Consider the following 16,694-nt stretch of genomic DNA (forward strand, 5'->3'; position numbering starts at 1 on the left):
TGCGACACTGTGAACTTTATTGCAGACAGTGGGAAAGAAGGAGAAGGTATGTGAATGACAAACGGGTAGACAGTTCACACATCAAAGTGATTGAAAACATATAGCAATGGTGGTTACACAGCGACTCAGCAGGCTGAATATTGGCTCCCCATGGTGTCCATGTCCTGATCCCTGGGCCCTGCAACCACATCCTGTTTTAACTCAGTGGGGTCTATGTAATCACAAAGGTCCTCACAGTGAAGAAGGCCAGGTGAAGACAGAGGAGAGAGATATTTGAAGACACTGCTGGTTTTGAATATGGCGGGGGCTCCAGGAGCCAAGGAATGCAAGGAATGCAGTTCTAGATGCTGGAAAGGCAAAGAGGTTTTCTCTCCTAGTGGTCTGGAGGTAGGGTGACCCTGCCAACACCTTGGTTGTGGTCCAGCAAAGCTATTTCAGACTTGTGGCTCCAGAACCGTAAGAGAATAAATTTGCATTGTTTTAAGTCTCTATGACTGAGGTAAATTATTATAGCAGCAAAGGAAACTAATATAGGGACAGGCAGGCAAGCAGAAGGGAAAAAGACAAGGATAGAACAGACAGGCTGGAGGACAGGCAGGTGATGAGGAAATTGATGACAGTCATAGATGCAGGTGAGTCAGAGACAGACAGACACACAGGTAGGGAGCCTGGAGAAAATGAGAGAGAGAAGGGCCACAGGTTAATGGGCAGGAGGCAGGAGATAAGGGAGGCTGGCAGGTGGCAGAGAGAAAGCGGGAAGTGGGCAGGTAGGTAGGGGCAGGAGAGAGCGACAGAAACACAGGACGGCTGCAGGGGCCCCTCAGAGCCCACCCTTGCCCCACAAGAGTTAGAGGAGCTTCCTGAGATGCAGGTGGATCCCATTCTTGGACTTCAACACAATTCTTGGAACGGGAACAGCGACCCTGGAGGGATCTGGTGCCAGCTCAAAGCGAAGTAGGGTCAGGGCCACGGCCACCTTCAGCTCGTTCATGGCAAACTGCTTCCCGATGCAGTTCCTGGGCCAGGGAGGGGAAGCAAAGTGAGAAGTGGCCTCAAGTTTGTTCTGAGTTCGACAGTCATTGTCCACTGAGCCCCAGCCAGGAACAGGGCGTTCAGGGCTTTTCTGCATTTGATCCAGCCCTGATCCTATCCATACACCGTACACACACCTCTACCCCAAGCCTGGTTCACACCCTCCCCCTGACCTCTGATAAAGCCTACCTCTCTCCCAGGACTAGCTCCTAGGTGCTAACTCTGCTCTCAGTGGGCCTGAAATCCTGGTAGGTGAGGGTCAGTGCTCTAGGTCACCAGTCAAGTCAAGTGAATCACTACAAAAGTTAATTATTAGTTTGTTCACTCCCTCCACAACCATCATGGCAGAGTTAGTTGTTCCCTTTATCTCTCCCCTCTAAGTTACAACCAGTCATATATCCATTGAGCCCAAAAGGACTCCCTGCACAGCACAGCAGAATGCCTGAGAGATCCATGGATCCGTATATCTGAAGTTGGGTGGACTGGACATCCGGGAAGCAGTGAAACTATGGGAGCATCAGAGGCCCAGTGGCTCTGATCCAAAATGCAGATCCTCACACTGGCAGGTGTGCCGGTGACTACAGGCTGTAGTGGCAAACACGGCATTTGTAGCTTAGCCCTTGTCCCGCCCCCCAGCAGTGTCAAGTGGCACACATGTCCTGAGGATTCAGGACAGAGCAGAGCCTGTGACCCAGCCTCCTACCCATCTCCCAGCAGTGGCTCCAGTCTTTCCAGCAGTGGGGGCAGCATCCAAAATGTGAATTTCCCCAGTAGGGGCAGGGTGCCCTGACATGAGGTTTTAAAGTACACTAGCACAGGTCAATGGCCAGAGGCTACTGGATCAGCAACAACATTTGTGGCTTAGCCCCTGCCTCTCCCCCACTAGTGGCAGGTGACGCCCATGACTTGAGGCTTCAGGTACCACAGCAGAACCCATGACCCAGCCTCCATTGATGGTACCCCCAACACTGGCTATACCAGGAGTGGAGGCTGCATACAAGAACCCAGGCCGCTGGCAGCCACATTGAACCTGTGAATCCAGCACCCTTGGCAGCAGTGCTGCCAGCACCTTCAGATGACAAAGGAGCAGCAGTGCATGTGGTGCATGGGCAGCAGCACCCAAGGAGAACTCACAGAGAGCTAGTGGGGGAACACAAGACCCAGGAAACCCTGGAAGCAGCAGAATTGCTCACAGCCTGGTTATCCTGGTGGTGACACATGAGACTGCAGTGACATCATAAGCAGCAAGGCACCAGAAACCTCAGGGGCACAAGCAGTAGAAGGAGGGCATAGATGATGCCTCTAGCAGTAGTTGAGGGTGGAACGTGTAGGCTTTCAAATACAACCCACAACACAGTACCAAAGCAATCAAAGCCATACCAAAATAAGAAAGGTGGTTACTACCACAAATACACAAGCAGAGGATCAATTTACCAAACACCATGAAGAACTATAGTAACACGGCAGAAGGGAAGCAGAATGACCGCTTTCCAGAAACCAAACTTGAAGTCACAGCATATTACAATCTGATTAACAGAGATTCAAAATAATTGTCATAAAGAAACTTGAGTTACAAGAAATCTCAGAAAGACAGTTCAATGGGCTCAGGAAAAAAATTAATGAACAGAAGGAGTACTTCACCAAAGAGAAACTCTAAAAAAAATAAAGAAAAAACAAACAGAAATTCTGCAGATGAAGAAAATTATTAATGAGAGGAAAAATAAAGTAGAAAGCATTAAAAATAAAGCAGATTATATGGAAGAGAGAATTAGTGAGCTCGAAGGTCGAAATCTAGAAATGATTCATGTGGAGGAGGAGAGAGAACTAAGATTTTTTTAAAATGTAGAAATTTTACAAAAAATATCCAAGTGAATTAGAACAAGTAACAGAAGGATGATTGGTAGCTGAGAAGGAGAAGAGAAGGGGAAATGAGCAGAGAGTTTACTCAAAGAAACAATAGCTGAGAACTTCTCAAACCTGGGGAAAGAACTGGACGTCCAAGTACATGAAGTTAATAGAACCCCTAATTACCTCAATGCAAAAAGACCTTCTCCAAGGCCTATTATATTAAAAATGCCAAAATTCAATGACAAAGAAAAAATGCTAATGGTAGCAAGAGAGAAGAAAATAACCTACAAAGGAATTCTCGTCAGCCTTTCAGTGGATGTCTCAGCAGAAACCCCACAGGCTAGGAGAGAGTGTAATGATATATTAAAAATTGAAAGAAAAAAGCTATCAGCCAAGAATACTCTATCCAGTGAAGTTATCCTTCAGATATGAAGGAGAAATAAAAGGTTTCCCAGACAAACAAAACCTGGAGGACTTCACTGTCCCTGGACCTGCCTTACAAGACATGTTGAAAGGAGACCTTCTACCTGAAACAAGGGGGCATAAGTTTATAAAGCTTTGAGGAAGGAGATAAATAAATAGACAGAATCAGAAAATTGCAGCTCTATATCAGAATAGGTTAGTAAAATCTTAATTATTACATGAGACATAAAGGGAAAAGGGCATCAAAAATATAACCATTTCAATTTGGTCACAAACTCACAACACAAAAAAGAGTAATTTGTGACAACAAAAACAGGGAAGGGGAAGAGGAAAAGGATGGAACCTGCATGGGCTAATGCAGATAAGAGGTTATCAGAAAAATGACTATGTCATCTGTGAGATTATTTATACAAACCTCATGGTAACCACACACACAAAAAAAAAATCAAAGCAGAGTCACAAATCATAAATAAAGAGGAAACTGAGAAAACCACCCAACTGAGATGGTAGTCAGAAATGCAAGGAAAAAGAAACAATGGCAATATAGAACACCCAGAAAACAAAAGATAAAATGGCAGTATTAAGCCTCCATATCTCAATAATGACTCTAAATGTAAATGGATTGGATTCACCAATAAGAAGAGACAGAGTAGCTGGATGGATTAAAAAACAAAACCCAACAATATGCTGCCTCCAGGAGATCCATCTCAGCTCCAAAGACAAACATATGCTCAGAGTGAAAGGATGGAAAATGATACTCCAAGCAAATGGCAAGCAAAAGAATGTAGGGGTAGCCATACTTATATCAGACAAAAGAGACTTTGAGACAAAAAAGATAACAAAAGACAAAGGTGGGCACTATATAATGCTAAAAGGGACATTCCATGCAAAGACATAACACTTATTAATATATATGCACCTAACACAGACACACCAAAGTATATAAAGCAACTTTTAACAGATCTAAGGGAGAAACTGACAGCAAAACCATAACAGTAAGGGACTTTAACACCCCAGCTATATCAAAGGGTAGATCATCCAGAGAGAAATTCAACAAGGAAACGGTGGGCTTAAATGAAACAATAGACAAGGTGGACTTAATATATACTATATAGAGAGAACATTCCATCCAAAAACAGAGAAATACACTTTCTTCTCAAGTGCACATGGAACATTCTTAAAGATAGACCATATGTTGGGAAACAAAGCAAGCCTCAATAAATTTAAGAAGATTGAAATCATATCAAGCATCTTTTCCAACCACAGTGCTATGAAACTAGAAATCAACTACAAGATAAAAGCTTGGAAAGGCACAAATATGTGGAGTTTAAGCAACATGCTACTTAACAACCAGTGGATAAATGAAGAAATCAAAGTAGAAATCAAAAAGTACCTGCAGACGAATGAAAATATAAAGACAACATACCAAAACTTATGAGATGGAGAATAAGTGGTATTAAGAGGGAAGTTTATAGCAATACAGCACTTCTTCAAGAAACAACAAAAATCTTGAACAATCTAACACTATGTGTAAAAGAACTAGAAAAAGAAGAACAAGGCTCAAAGTAAGTAGAAGGAAGGAAATAACAAAAATCAGAGCAGAAATTAATGAAATAGGGACTAAAAGAATAACAGAGAAGATCAATGAAACTACAAGCCAGTTCTTTGAGAGACAAAGAAAATTGACACACCATTTGCTAGACACTGAAAACAGGAGAGAATTCTCAAATAAAATCAGAAAAGAAAGAGGAGAAATTACTATAGACGCTGCAGAAATACAAAGGATTATAAGAGAATAATATGAAAAGCTATATGCTAACAAATTGGATAACCTAGACAAAAATGGATAAATTCTTAGAATTGTGCAACCTCTCAAAACTGAATCGAGGAAATAGAGAATCTGAATAGATCAATCACAAGTAAAGACACTGAAAGAATAATCAAAAACCTCTCAAAAACAAAAGTCCAAGAGAAGATGGTTTCTGTGATGAACTCTACCAGATATTCAGAGATTTAAAACCAATCCGTCTCAAGCTCTTCTGAAAAATTGAAGTCATTTTATGAGACCAACATTACCATGATACCAAAACCAGACAAGGACCACAGAAAAAAGGAAAATTACAGGACAATATTGCTGATGAACATAGATGCAAAAATCTTCAGCAAGATATCAGCAAATGGAATACAATGAGACATTAAAAAGATCACACTTCATGATCAAATGGGATTTTTTCCAGGGATGCAGAGATGGTTCAACATCCACAAATCAATCAATGTGATACACCACATTAACAAAATGAGTAATAAAAATCACATGATCGTGTCAAATGATGCATTTTCTCAAGCATTGACAAGATCCAATATTAATTTATTGTAAAAACTCTCAATAAAATGGGTATAGAAGGAAAGTACCTCAACATAATAAAGGCCATATGTGACAAACCCACAGCCAACATCATACTCAATGGTGAAAAACTGAAAGCTATTTCTCTGAGAACAGGAATAAGACAAAGATACACACTCTTATTACTCTTATTCAACTTAGTTCTGGAAGTTTTAGCCAGAGCAATTGGGCAAGAAAAAAGAAATAAAAGGCATCTAAATTGGAAAGGAAGAAGTGAAACTGTCACTATTTGCAGATGACATGATTCTATATATAGAAGACCCTAAAGAATCCACCAGAAAATTATTAGAAGTAATTAATGAACACAGTAAAGTTGCAGGGTACAAAATCAACATACAAAAATCAGTTGCATTTCTATACACTAATAATGAACTAGCAGAAATAGAAATCAAGAATACAATCCCATTTACAACTGCAACAAAAAGAATAAAATACATAGGAATAAATTTAACCAAGAAGATGAAAGACCTATACACTGAAAACTGAAAGACATTATTGAAAGAAATCAAAGAAGACATAAAGAAATGGAATGATATTCTGTGTTCATGGATTGGCGGAATAAGCATAGTTAAAATGTCCATATTACCTAAAGCGATCTATATAGTCAATGCAATCCCAATCAGAATTCCAATGACATTCTTCACAGAAATAGACCAAAAAATCTGAAAATTTGTGTGGAACAAGAAGGGACTCTGAAAAGCCAAAGCAATCCTGAGAAAAAAGAACAAACCTGGAGGTGTCACACTCCCTGAATTCAAAATATACTACAAAGCTATAGTAATCAAAACAGCAGGATACCCTTAGAAGAACAGACACAGAGATCAATGGGACAGAAGTCTTTTCAATTAAAGGTGTTGGGAAAACTGGACAGCCACATGCAAAAGAATGGCAGTAGATCATTATCTTAACACCATACACAAAAATTAACTCAAAATGGATTAAAGGCTTGAATGTAAGACCTGAAACCATAAAACTCCTGGAAGTATACATAGGTAGTATGCTCTTTGACATTGGTCTTGGCAGTATGTTCTCAAACAGCATATTCACTCAGGCAAGTGAAACAAAAGAAAAAATAAACAAATGAGACTGCATCAAACTAAAAAGCTTCTGCACAGCAAAGGAAACCATCACAGAATGAAAAGATAACCCACCAACAAGGGGACAAAATATTTGCAAATCATATATTTGAGGAAGGGTTAATTTCCAAAATATATAAAGAACTCATACAACTCAAATGACAACAACAAAAACAACCCAGTCAAAAAATGGGCAGAGGACATGAACAGAAAATTTTCCAAAGAAGATATATGGATGACCAACAGATACATGAGAAGGTGCTCAACATCACTAATTATCAGGGACTCACACCTGTCAGAATGGCTATAATTAAGAAGACAAGAAATAACTAGTGTTGGAGAGGTTGTGGAGAAAAGGGAACCCTCATATACTGCTGGTGAGAATGCAAACTTGTGCAGCCACTATGGAGACAGGATGGAGATTTCTTAAAAAATTAAAAGTAGAAATACCATATGATCCATCTATTCCACTACTGGGTGTTTATCCAAAGAATATGAAATTAATAATTCAAAAGAGCTTATGTACCCCTATGTTCATTGCAGCATTATTTACTATAGCTAAGACATGGAAGCAACCCAATTGCCCATCAATGGATGAATAGATAAGCAGTGGTGTATATACATACAATGGAATACTACCCAGCAATAAAAAAATAATATTGTGCCATTTGTGACAATGTGGATGGACCTTGAGCGTATTATGCCAGGCAATGTAAGTCAGACAGAGAAAGACAAATACCGTATGATTTCATTCATATGTGGAAGATAGACAAACACATGAATAAAGAGAGCAGATTAGTAGTTACCAAAGGGGAAGGGGTCGGGGGAGGAAGAAAGGGGTAAACAGGCACGTATGTGTATGCGGTGACAGATAAAACCAGACTATTGGTGGTGAACACAGTGCAGCCTACACAGAAACTGAAATATAATAACGTGTACGTGACATTTACACAATGTTATAAGCCAATATAATCTCAATAAAATAATTTTTAATCAGTTAATCATTAGTTTGCTCACCCCCTCCACAAGCAGTTTCTGGCTTCACAATGTGGAGGCCGGGTTAGGTCATAGTAGGAGGAGGTAGGCCACACTCTCAGATGCTCACCATACAGGGGGACACACAGGGACATTGAGCCTCAGAGAGAGACTACCATGGAGTTGTGTAAGGACATCAGAAGGGCAACAGGGAAGCTTCCTGGGTTGTCCACAGGTTTGTGAACCTCAGCCTGTTGTACCATCTGCCTCCCAATTAGTGGTCCAGACTCCTGCCTCCCCCTCATCCTCTCAGTCAACCAGCTTCTGTAGCCTTCCAATCTAGTTCCAGAAATGTCCCCCTTGCCATCCCTCAGTCTCCTCACCTGGGCTTTTCTGTCTGTCTGCCTCTCCTCCCTCTACACCGAAGCAATGGCCCAGCTCAGACGCTCCTAAGCCTCCATCACGGGAAGGACATGTCCAAATGCCTCAGCTGGCACCAAAACTCTAGATGGGTTGTTGCCTCACTCGCCTCTTACCTGTCCAGCTCCACTTCCTAGCTCATCTCATGTTGAGATCGCCGAGATCGCCTCCCTCCACTTCTGCCTGCCACATGCTCAAGGCTAAGACCAATGACAGCCTGCACTTACCCCTCTGCTGGCTCTACCTCTTCCTTTCCAGACCCCCAAGGCACCATTAGTGTTTTACTCAATGACACATCACCGTCCTGTGCCCAGGACAGTGCCAGGAACATGGAGCATCCAACAATCTGCTCAATGAGTGAATGAGTGACTGAAAGAATGAGTGAATGAATGAATGATGTGTGTCTTGAGTAGAGGTATTTGCTTCTTGACTGTGAACTCTCGGAGGCAGGGACAGTATCTTTCATCTCTGTGTTCCCATCTCCCAGCACAGGACTTGGCAAACAGAGGCAGGCTTAGTACATAGTTTTATAATTGAATCCAAAAGGGAAAAAACCCAGAATGGCGTAAAATAAAAGTAGACGTTAGTTCTAACCTAGGAATTGAGCTGTCTAATACTCTCCTGTCCTCTGGTGGCAGCCACAGCCTGCAGTTCAAGTCTGTGATGAAGGACCCAGTTTTGGGAGAAACCAAGTGCTAGAGCCAATTTCTGGAAGCACAATTTGCTTAAAGCCTGTTTTGTGAAAGTTGATTCACCATTTGAAGAATTTATAGAATTATGGATTCAGAAAAATCTTGTTTCTAGTAACTACTTACAATGTTTGTGGAAGTTCCTGTTTCACAGGACGATTTCAGCAGCCCTGGAGGATTTTCACAGCAGCCGCTCTGGAGTGGACTCGTCCAGCTCAACAGCTGTCTCGAGTGTGCTTTAGATTTTACACACCAGGAAGCTTTCGAAGGCGTGTGTCATACACGGAATAGTGGATCTTCTCTCAAAAGCAATTGACTGTCCTCATGTTTTTTTTGCCAACGTTGGACTGTAGAGACTCTGGGACTATAGTGTATATATTCCACGTCACATAAAGGTTTTTGCCAATTGGAAGAGTTGTCATGGTTATGTGAATATTAATATACGGTCAAATTTTATTGGGATAGACTGCAAAAATAGAGAAGACACACACTGGTGTGAAACCTTCTCCCAATGGCTACTGTAACCTTCCATGTATATGGCTGACCAGTTAGGACAGGGAAGGCCTGGAAATCAAGATGCATGCAAACATCACTGAGGCAGTGAGTAGCAGATTGGGGAATTAAGGAGAAAAGGCCCTGGGCTGGACTGTGAATGTGGGAAGAGAGAAACGACCTGTTAAGATTACTGACAATTGAGGAAAGCAACCATCTGAAGTTTAATTTTCTTCTTCTTCTTTTTTTTTTTTTGTGAGGAATATTGGCCCTGAGCTAACATCTGTTGCCAATCCTTCTCTTTTTGATGGAGGAAGATTGTCGCTGAGCTCATATCTGTGCCAATATTCCTCTATTTTATGTGGGATGCTGCCACAGTGTGGCTCAATGAGTGGTGCTAGGTCTGCACCTGGGATCCGAACTCGCAAACCCTGGGCTGCCAAAGCAGACCACACGAACTTAACCACTACACCATGGGGCCGGCCCCTGAAGTTTAATTTTTATGGAAAATTGTAATTCTGAAAAGTCATAATCCTAAAGTGTGGAGAACACTGAGTACACTGAACTTTGGAACAGCTGCTATCACTGATCATAGCTGGCCATCGGAAAAGTCAGTGGGTCAAAGTCCCCGTGGCATGCCCTGAAATGTTACCTTTCTTGTGTACAAAGAGACACATGCCTCCTTCTCCACACACTGACATACAAGGGCATGTAGACTCAAATATAAACATGGGAGGTCACAAACATTGAGTGGGCACCCAGTGACACTCCCCCACCCCCAGACCAAATATGGAAAATCTCACCTTGATCCTCCTGAAAAGGGCAGGAAAGCGTGGCTGTGTTGAGAAGAACCTGGTGCAAACCGGAAAGGATCAAACACCTGCAGAGAGCACCAGGACCAGGCAGGTGGAGTCAAGTCCTTCCTTCCACCCACGAGGGGACAGGAGTCTCAGAGTTTGGAGTGAGAGGAAGTATTGGTCTTGAAAGATCATCCCATACCCTTCTCCCATGACCATCATACCTCTGGGTTTGGCCACACTTTCGGATTGTGGTGAAGGGCATAAAAGGAGAGCATGACCATGATTCCTGTGGGGCAGGAGGAGAAGAGAGAGCACTGATCATACTCATGGGGAAGAGCACTGTCCCTCTGCTGGCAGGGAGCATGTACATGCAGGAAAGACTTGGGAGCTACAATGAGAGCCACTTCCCATCACTCTGAGTGGAATGATCCTGACGTAAGAGAGGTGGGGTGGACATGGCAAAGCTCATGGAGGTAACCATGATCCAGGATTGAGAAGCAAGAAAGAATTGGAGGCTTACTTTTTGTTTCAACTCAAGTGAAAACTCATATGTATCAGATACCATCCATGAGCCCTTGGGGAATATGCATTAACTGATTTAATTCTCACAACCCTCTAAGGAAGACTCTCATGTCCCCATTGTTAAAACAAGGCACCTGAGTCTCAGAGAGACTGAAGGACTTGACTATGATCACACGGCCAAGATGTGTCAGGGCTAGGATTCAACCCAATGGAGGTGAGCCAAAGGATGACCTCCAACAGGCAGAGGTCTCAGATCTGGTCATCAGCTGCTTTCTGCCAACAACCTGAGGGATCCTCAAAGACTGGACCATCTGATCCATGACGATGGATTACCTAATCTCCTTCATTTGATGAGACCCCATAAGAAAAGAACTACATCTCCCTCTACCCCTGTCTGATTATCTCTCCAGCCCTCAGATCTCAGGGAATTATAATTTTATGGCTACTTCCCGAGCCCACATTCAGAGGCTAGCATTTGTTTATTGAGCTTTTGCTGGGTTAAAGTTCTGTGCCTAGTATTTCACACACCTCATCCTAACTACAAAGTAAGTATTGATTTTCTTGAGGGGAAAACAAGAACCAGAGAGGTTCAGAACTGCTCTAGGACACGTGTATTTCTGATCCTCCTTGTGTTCTTCAGGGCTCAGGTTAGTGAGTGTGATGAAGCTCATACCTCTGGGTAGGGAGCGTCCATCAGGGAAGGTGATGGGTTTGCTGAGCTCTCTGCCAATGCCTGGTACTGGTGGATAGAGTCGCAGTGCCTCCTTGATACACATGGTGGTGTAGGGCATCTGGTCCAGGTGGTCCCTGAAACCGAAGCTTATTCTGAAGGGAGGGCAGGGTCTGGGCAGACCAGGGGCTTCTCTAGCTGAGTGGGCAGGGCTCTCCCATTTCTTGAGCACTCACCAGCTGATGGAGGTGCCATCCCCCAGGAGGCCCTGGATCTCCTCCCGGCACTTCTGCTGATGCTCGGGGTGCATAGCCAGAGCATAGAGAATCCAGGAGATGCCACTGGCTGTGGTGTCGTGGCCCTCGAACATGAACGTGTCCACCTCGGCACGGAGGTCCTTGTCAGACAAGCTGCTCCCATTCTCCATCTGAGGAAGGCATGGCGAGAGTACAGCATTTGCCCCATGTTCTGCACTCCTGGGCAAAGCCTCAGGCCTCTCCTACACACACTCACTCTGGCAAAGAGGAGGATGTCCAGGAAATCCAAGTGCCTCTTCTTTCTGACCTTCTCCAGCTCTCCCTCCTTCCGCAGCTGAGCCTTCCTCAACTTGATCACTTGTTCTGTCCCAAAAAAGTGTTTCCCAGGTAGAGCTGAGAGGTCTGGTTGCCCAGATACAGCAACCCACAGTAGCCCCATCTTCCCCCTGCCCCAATCTGGGTGCCTGGTGGATAAGGATGAGTGTGGGAGTGGGTGCACACATTAGGGGTGAGAGCCCTTGCACCATGTGATTGCAGGTCAAAAATCCCTTAAATAGCACAGCCCATAGATTCTCTGTTTGAATGCTGCTGGGAGGGAGTCTCATGTAACCATCAACCATGTGGTACAGAGTTCCTGGAACCCTAACATCATTGGGACAGTTCCCATCCTCTGCACCAGGGAAATACCCAGCATGAGTTTGTCCAAGCTCCTGAAGAGGAACATATGAGCCTGGCTCTACCTGAAGGGTCAGGGCCAGTCCCTTTGAGATGTGCCTGATGATGGAGGGGAGCAACCCATGGAGAAGAAGCCAAAACCTGTGTGTTGATGGGCGAGCTTGCAGGCCCGGTGGTTCCAGCTGCCTTCACGGGTCAGCCTATAGATGATGTCACTGTGGTAGAAGACATTCCTCAGGCGGACATAAAACCGATTGTTCAGATCCTCAACAGCATGGGTATAGGATTGGGAGTTCCTAAAGGGAGAGGATGCAGAAGAGAGTAGAGTGGAGGAAGGTCTCTGACCTGGAGGTGGAGTGGGGCTCTGGATGGAGGTTTCCTCAGTCAGTGGGGACAGGACGCTGATGCATGGGACATTGTTGTCTTCTGGCCCTCAAGACTCTTAGCCTTCTATAAATGGTGTGGGCAGCCAGGCTTCTACCTTAGCCAGAGATCAGGGATCCATGATTGAGTCGCAGTTTGGTCTGGCTGGGATTTGAACTTGTCTAGAGCTGTGGGCAGAATCTTGCTTCATGTAGAGGTGAACATCTAAGTTGTCCCATTTGCTACTCAGGTAAGTCCACACCAGTGGGTAAGAAAGAAGACACAGCAGCTGAAGGGCAATCACTGACCTATCTGTCTGGATGCTGCCCTGGTGGCTGAAGGCACACTTCATGATGGTGTCCAGGGTCATCAAGGAGATGTGTCCAAAGATGTCCAGATGTGAGTCCTGGTTGATGAGCTCCTCCCATTTGTCCTGTGGTGAGAAGGGGACATTGACCCTACTCTGTCCCCCAGAAAACCTGTGATGACAAGGCCATGCGCTCTCTGTGTCTCTCCAGATATCTTGTTTGGAATCCCTCACTTTCAAGAACAGATGCATTAGAGCAAATTAAGACTGTAAAGCAAATGTTTGTCAAGTGAGGCATATTTCTCAGAAACTTTTATTATATATAATTAAACACATTCTGTAGCAATAGTCTGAATTGGTTTTGAGGTTTTAGGAACAAGTTACCATTATAATCACCTTTTAGCAGCCAGAAAGCATTGTTTTTCAGGGGACAAAGGGGGAATCTTCTCTGTCCTGGGGCTGAGCTAGACCTGAGGGATAGGTGAAGTCCAACTTTAGGGAGCAAACCTGTCAAGCCAAGAAAAATCCTAAGGGGAGACTACTGGGGCTCCTAAGGAAGGGACATCAGGGGCTTCAATTCCTTTCATTCCTCAAATGTTAACTGAGCACAGCTGGTGAGAAATCAGAGTCCTGATCAGAGGTATGGTTATGGCAGGTCCTGGCTCTGAGAGTGTAGATTTTGTCTCCATTTCCATCCATGGAGTAGCTTGGCTCAAATGCATCAAGAAGCCCTGGGACCCTGGCCAGAGCCCACCTGAGTGACATCCTGGCATGTCCACCTTGCCAGTTAAGCTGCCATTGCTTAGGTAAGTCAGGGTCAGCTTGTCCTGCTGTCAAGGGGAGTAACACTTGCTCTAGTCGACTGTGCTGAAGACGTGGAGGTGAAAGGAGAGTGGACTCTGTATCTACTATGGCCCGCCTTTTCATTGGCTATAAAGGAAGTGTGGATCCAAGATGATACCTGGTTACCATCCTTTCCTATACACTTTTGGGGAGCCCTGTCTCATAGAATTATTCTGGGTGCCTCTACTTGATGGATGTCTTAGGGACATTGTGTCTGGACTGGCCTCTGTGAGTTGTGCTATGTGTGAACATGTGCAGGTGAGAGAGGGATAGACTTACCAGCATCACTCGGACAGAGTCAGCCATGAGCCCTACATAGGGCTTCAGGATGTCATAGTGGAAGGCTGGGGTCAGCATCCGCCGGTGCTGGAACCATGTCTGCCCATTTAACAGGAGCAAACCATACCCTGGACCAGAGATAGGGGTATGTGGGAGTGAGAGACTGGATCAGAGTGACGACTGAGGACAACTTAGGAGGAACCAAGGGTGCTAGAATAAGGCCCATCATGGGGAAAGGCAGGAAAGGTAATACATTTAAGGATTGAGAATTTCCCCAAATGAGTGGTACATAGGAAGTGATTATGACAGCTGTGAGATAAAGGTTGAAAAAGAGTAGAGGGCAGGTCAGAGAAGGATTTGAATTAGTCAGGCTGAGATCATTTGTGAGGACTGAGAAGTGATGTGGAAGAAGCCAAGCTTCAGGAGGGCTTCACTGCCATTACAAAGGGGGAGGGTCTTGTTACAAGAAGAGAAATGAGGCTTGATCCAGAGATGAGGATGGTGACATGGGAGCCAGGCACCTGTTGCTCTCTATGAGCCCAATAGAGAGCTCTTGGCAAACCAAGCTGGCAGGTGGACCACAGTCCTAATCAGACGTACTTACCAATCCAGGGAGCCATGAATTTGTAGATACCAAGAGACTTTGGGTCTGAAAGGTAAGGAAGGACGTTACAGGAAGCTGCAGGGGACCAAACAAGACCAACAGCTCTCAGGAGGCAGCTGGAGTCCAGACCATGGGCTGTGATCCCTTTCCAATGATTATCAACTGCCAGTTTGTCTTAACCCACTGCCCAACTGCCTCCCCTCCTTGACTCTCTGTCCTGATAGTCACTGTGGGCTCAGGAAGGCAGACGCAATGTCCCAGCAGCAGGGAGCCCAGAGGACTAGGATGTTGAATCTGCAAGAAACACTAGCTCTGTCCTCAGTGCCAAAGAAAACACAGAAGACTGGTTTTCCTGCAATTGGTGGTGGCTTAGCCATCCTATGAACCAGGACAGACAACAATTGGAGATGCCAAACCCAAATCAGTGCACAAAGAAAATTGTCTTTCATTCTGGGGCAATTTGCATAACAGATCATCTCCATCTGGTTAAAAAGGAAAGAAAAAAAGAAAAGAAAAAATAAATTCAGTCCCACACAGCTCTTTAAGCCTTCAGTTTATGTAAACAGTGTTGGCCTTAGGCTGGCTTGTGTGCCAGAAGGATGGATGAAAGAGTCAGGCTGAACTACCAGTCTCTTCTGGAATTTCATAGACCCAGGGGCATGTACCCGAGAGGGAAAAGTTTCTCCAGCTGGGATGCGGGTTTTGCTCTCACCTGATCTCCCCAGGATCACCTTCATGTAGTCAGGGTCATAGACCAGTAGTTGGACACTTGTGCCCCCCAGCCAGCGAGGAGAGGCACACGGGAATTTCTCTACCCTTTTCAGAAGGTCTTGTAAGCCTTGGTCATTTCGTAACTGTAACCAAGGGAAAGACAAATCAATAAAACCTTTCTCTTTAGGTCCAGTGCTTGGAGTGATGGTGAAGGGCAGGACAGCCACAGGGAGATAGTTCTGGATGTATCAGCAGTGATTAGGAACTTGGAACTGTTTCTAATGAGTTGGTCTTGCTGTCTCACCAAGAGTTGGTCTGAGGCCCGATTCTCACTTCTGGTTGGGCCATTTCTGGACCTCTTCTCAGAACTACCTTCAGAATCTTACCCATAGTAGGTGCTTGATAAGTGTTCTGTAGTAGACTCCAAGGTGTACAAAACTTTATACAGGCTTATTATATTCGAGTTATTGGTTGAATTGTGCCCCCCTCAAATTCATATGTTGTTGTCCCAATGCCCAGTACCTCAGAATGTGACCTTACTTTGAGACAGGATCTTTACAGGGCCAACAGGTTAATGTGAGGTCCTTAGGGTCAGCCGTTATCCAATATGACTCCTGTCTTTAAAAAAAGGGAGGAATTTGGATACAGAGACACTCATTTTTTTTGAGAGAAGATGATGTGAAGAGATATGAAGAAGATAGTGATTTACTAACCAAGGAGAGAGCCTGAAGCAGATGCTTCCCTCAGAGTCTGCAGAAGGAACCATCCCCGCTAACTCCTTGATTTTGGAGTTCTAGTCTCCAGAACTATGAGACACTAACTTTTTGTTGTTTTAGCCACCGAGTTTGTGGTACTTTGTTATGGCAGCCCAAGGAAACTAGAACAATTACGTAATGCTCAAGGCAAACCCAAGAAAGAATGGATGATTACTTGATCCAGTTTCACTGAAGAATCAGGAAACCCAGGTTGAAGGATATGTCCAGGTGAGCTGCATTTCAACCCAAGCCTGCTGACTGCAAGGTGTCCTTCCTCCAGGTTCCCAAGGCTCTCTGGGTGTCTCTATCATCATATTTCAATTCAATGTTTTCATTGCTGGGCACTATGTTGGCAAATATGGGATCTCTGTGTTCTTAGAGCCAGCATAGCGCACGTTTCATAGGAATTACGTGTTAATTTTCAAAGAAGGAATAAGTGCATAAGGGAATGAATGAGTACAGGTAGGAGAGTGAATGAGTGAGTCTTGATTAAAATTCATGTTGCAAGTGACAGATACAATCTTGAGCTAATGTAAGACAAAGGATAAC

The 16,694-nt window shown here is 44.2% G+C and overlaps 1 protein-coding gene across 4 annotated transcripts in view; it reads right to left on the reverse strand.

The window, feature by feature from the left end:
• The window catches only part of LOC100064020 (cytochrome P450 4A6), a 20,225-nt gene continuing 3,531 nt past the window's right edge, over positions 1-16,694 (reverse strand). The window contains exons 2-13 of one of the 4 annotated variants that reach the window (XR_002804305.2): positions 15,392-15,533; positions 14,680-14,724; positions 14,076-14,203; positions 12,955-13,079; positions 12,425-12,579; positions 11,865-11,971; positions 11,588-11,778; positions 11,355-11,488; positions 10,381-10,445; positions 10,163-10,239; positions 8,994-9,231; positions 1-1,016 (exon numbers count right to left, since the gene is read on the reverse strand). Coding sequence is in view for 2 of the 4 variants with exons in the window: in XM_001495049.6 (XP_001495099.4) it covers positions 848-1,016; positions 10,163-10,239; positions 10,381-10,445; positions 11,355-11,488; positions 11,588-11,778; positions 11,865-11,971; positions 12,425-12,579; positions 12,955-13,079; positions 14,076-14,203; positions 14,680-14,724; positions 15,392-15,533 (1,338 nt within the window). In the remaining 2 variants the exon portion in view is untranslated. Of the gene's footprint in view, positions 1,017-8,993; positions 9,334-10,162; positions 10,240-10,380; positions 10,446-11,354; positions 11,544-11,587; positions 11,779-11,864; positions 11,972-12,424; positions 12,580-12,954; positions 13,080-14,075; positions 14,204-14,679; positions 14,725-15,391; positions 15,534-16,694 lie in introns of all 4 variants that reach the window. The other 3 variants (XR_011431158.1, XM_001495049.6, XM_014737492.3) reach the window with 3 other exon arrangements.

The sequence above is a fragment of the Equus caballus genome, chromosome 2, assembly GCF_041296265.1.
Source record: "Equus caballus isolate H_3958 breed thoroughbred chromosome 2, TB-T2T, whole genome shotgun sequence".
In the NCBI taxonomy this organism is placed as follows: Eukaryota; Metazoa; Chordata; class Mammalia; order Perissodactyla; family Equidae; genus Equus; species Equus caballus.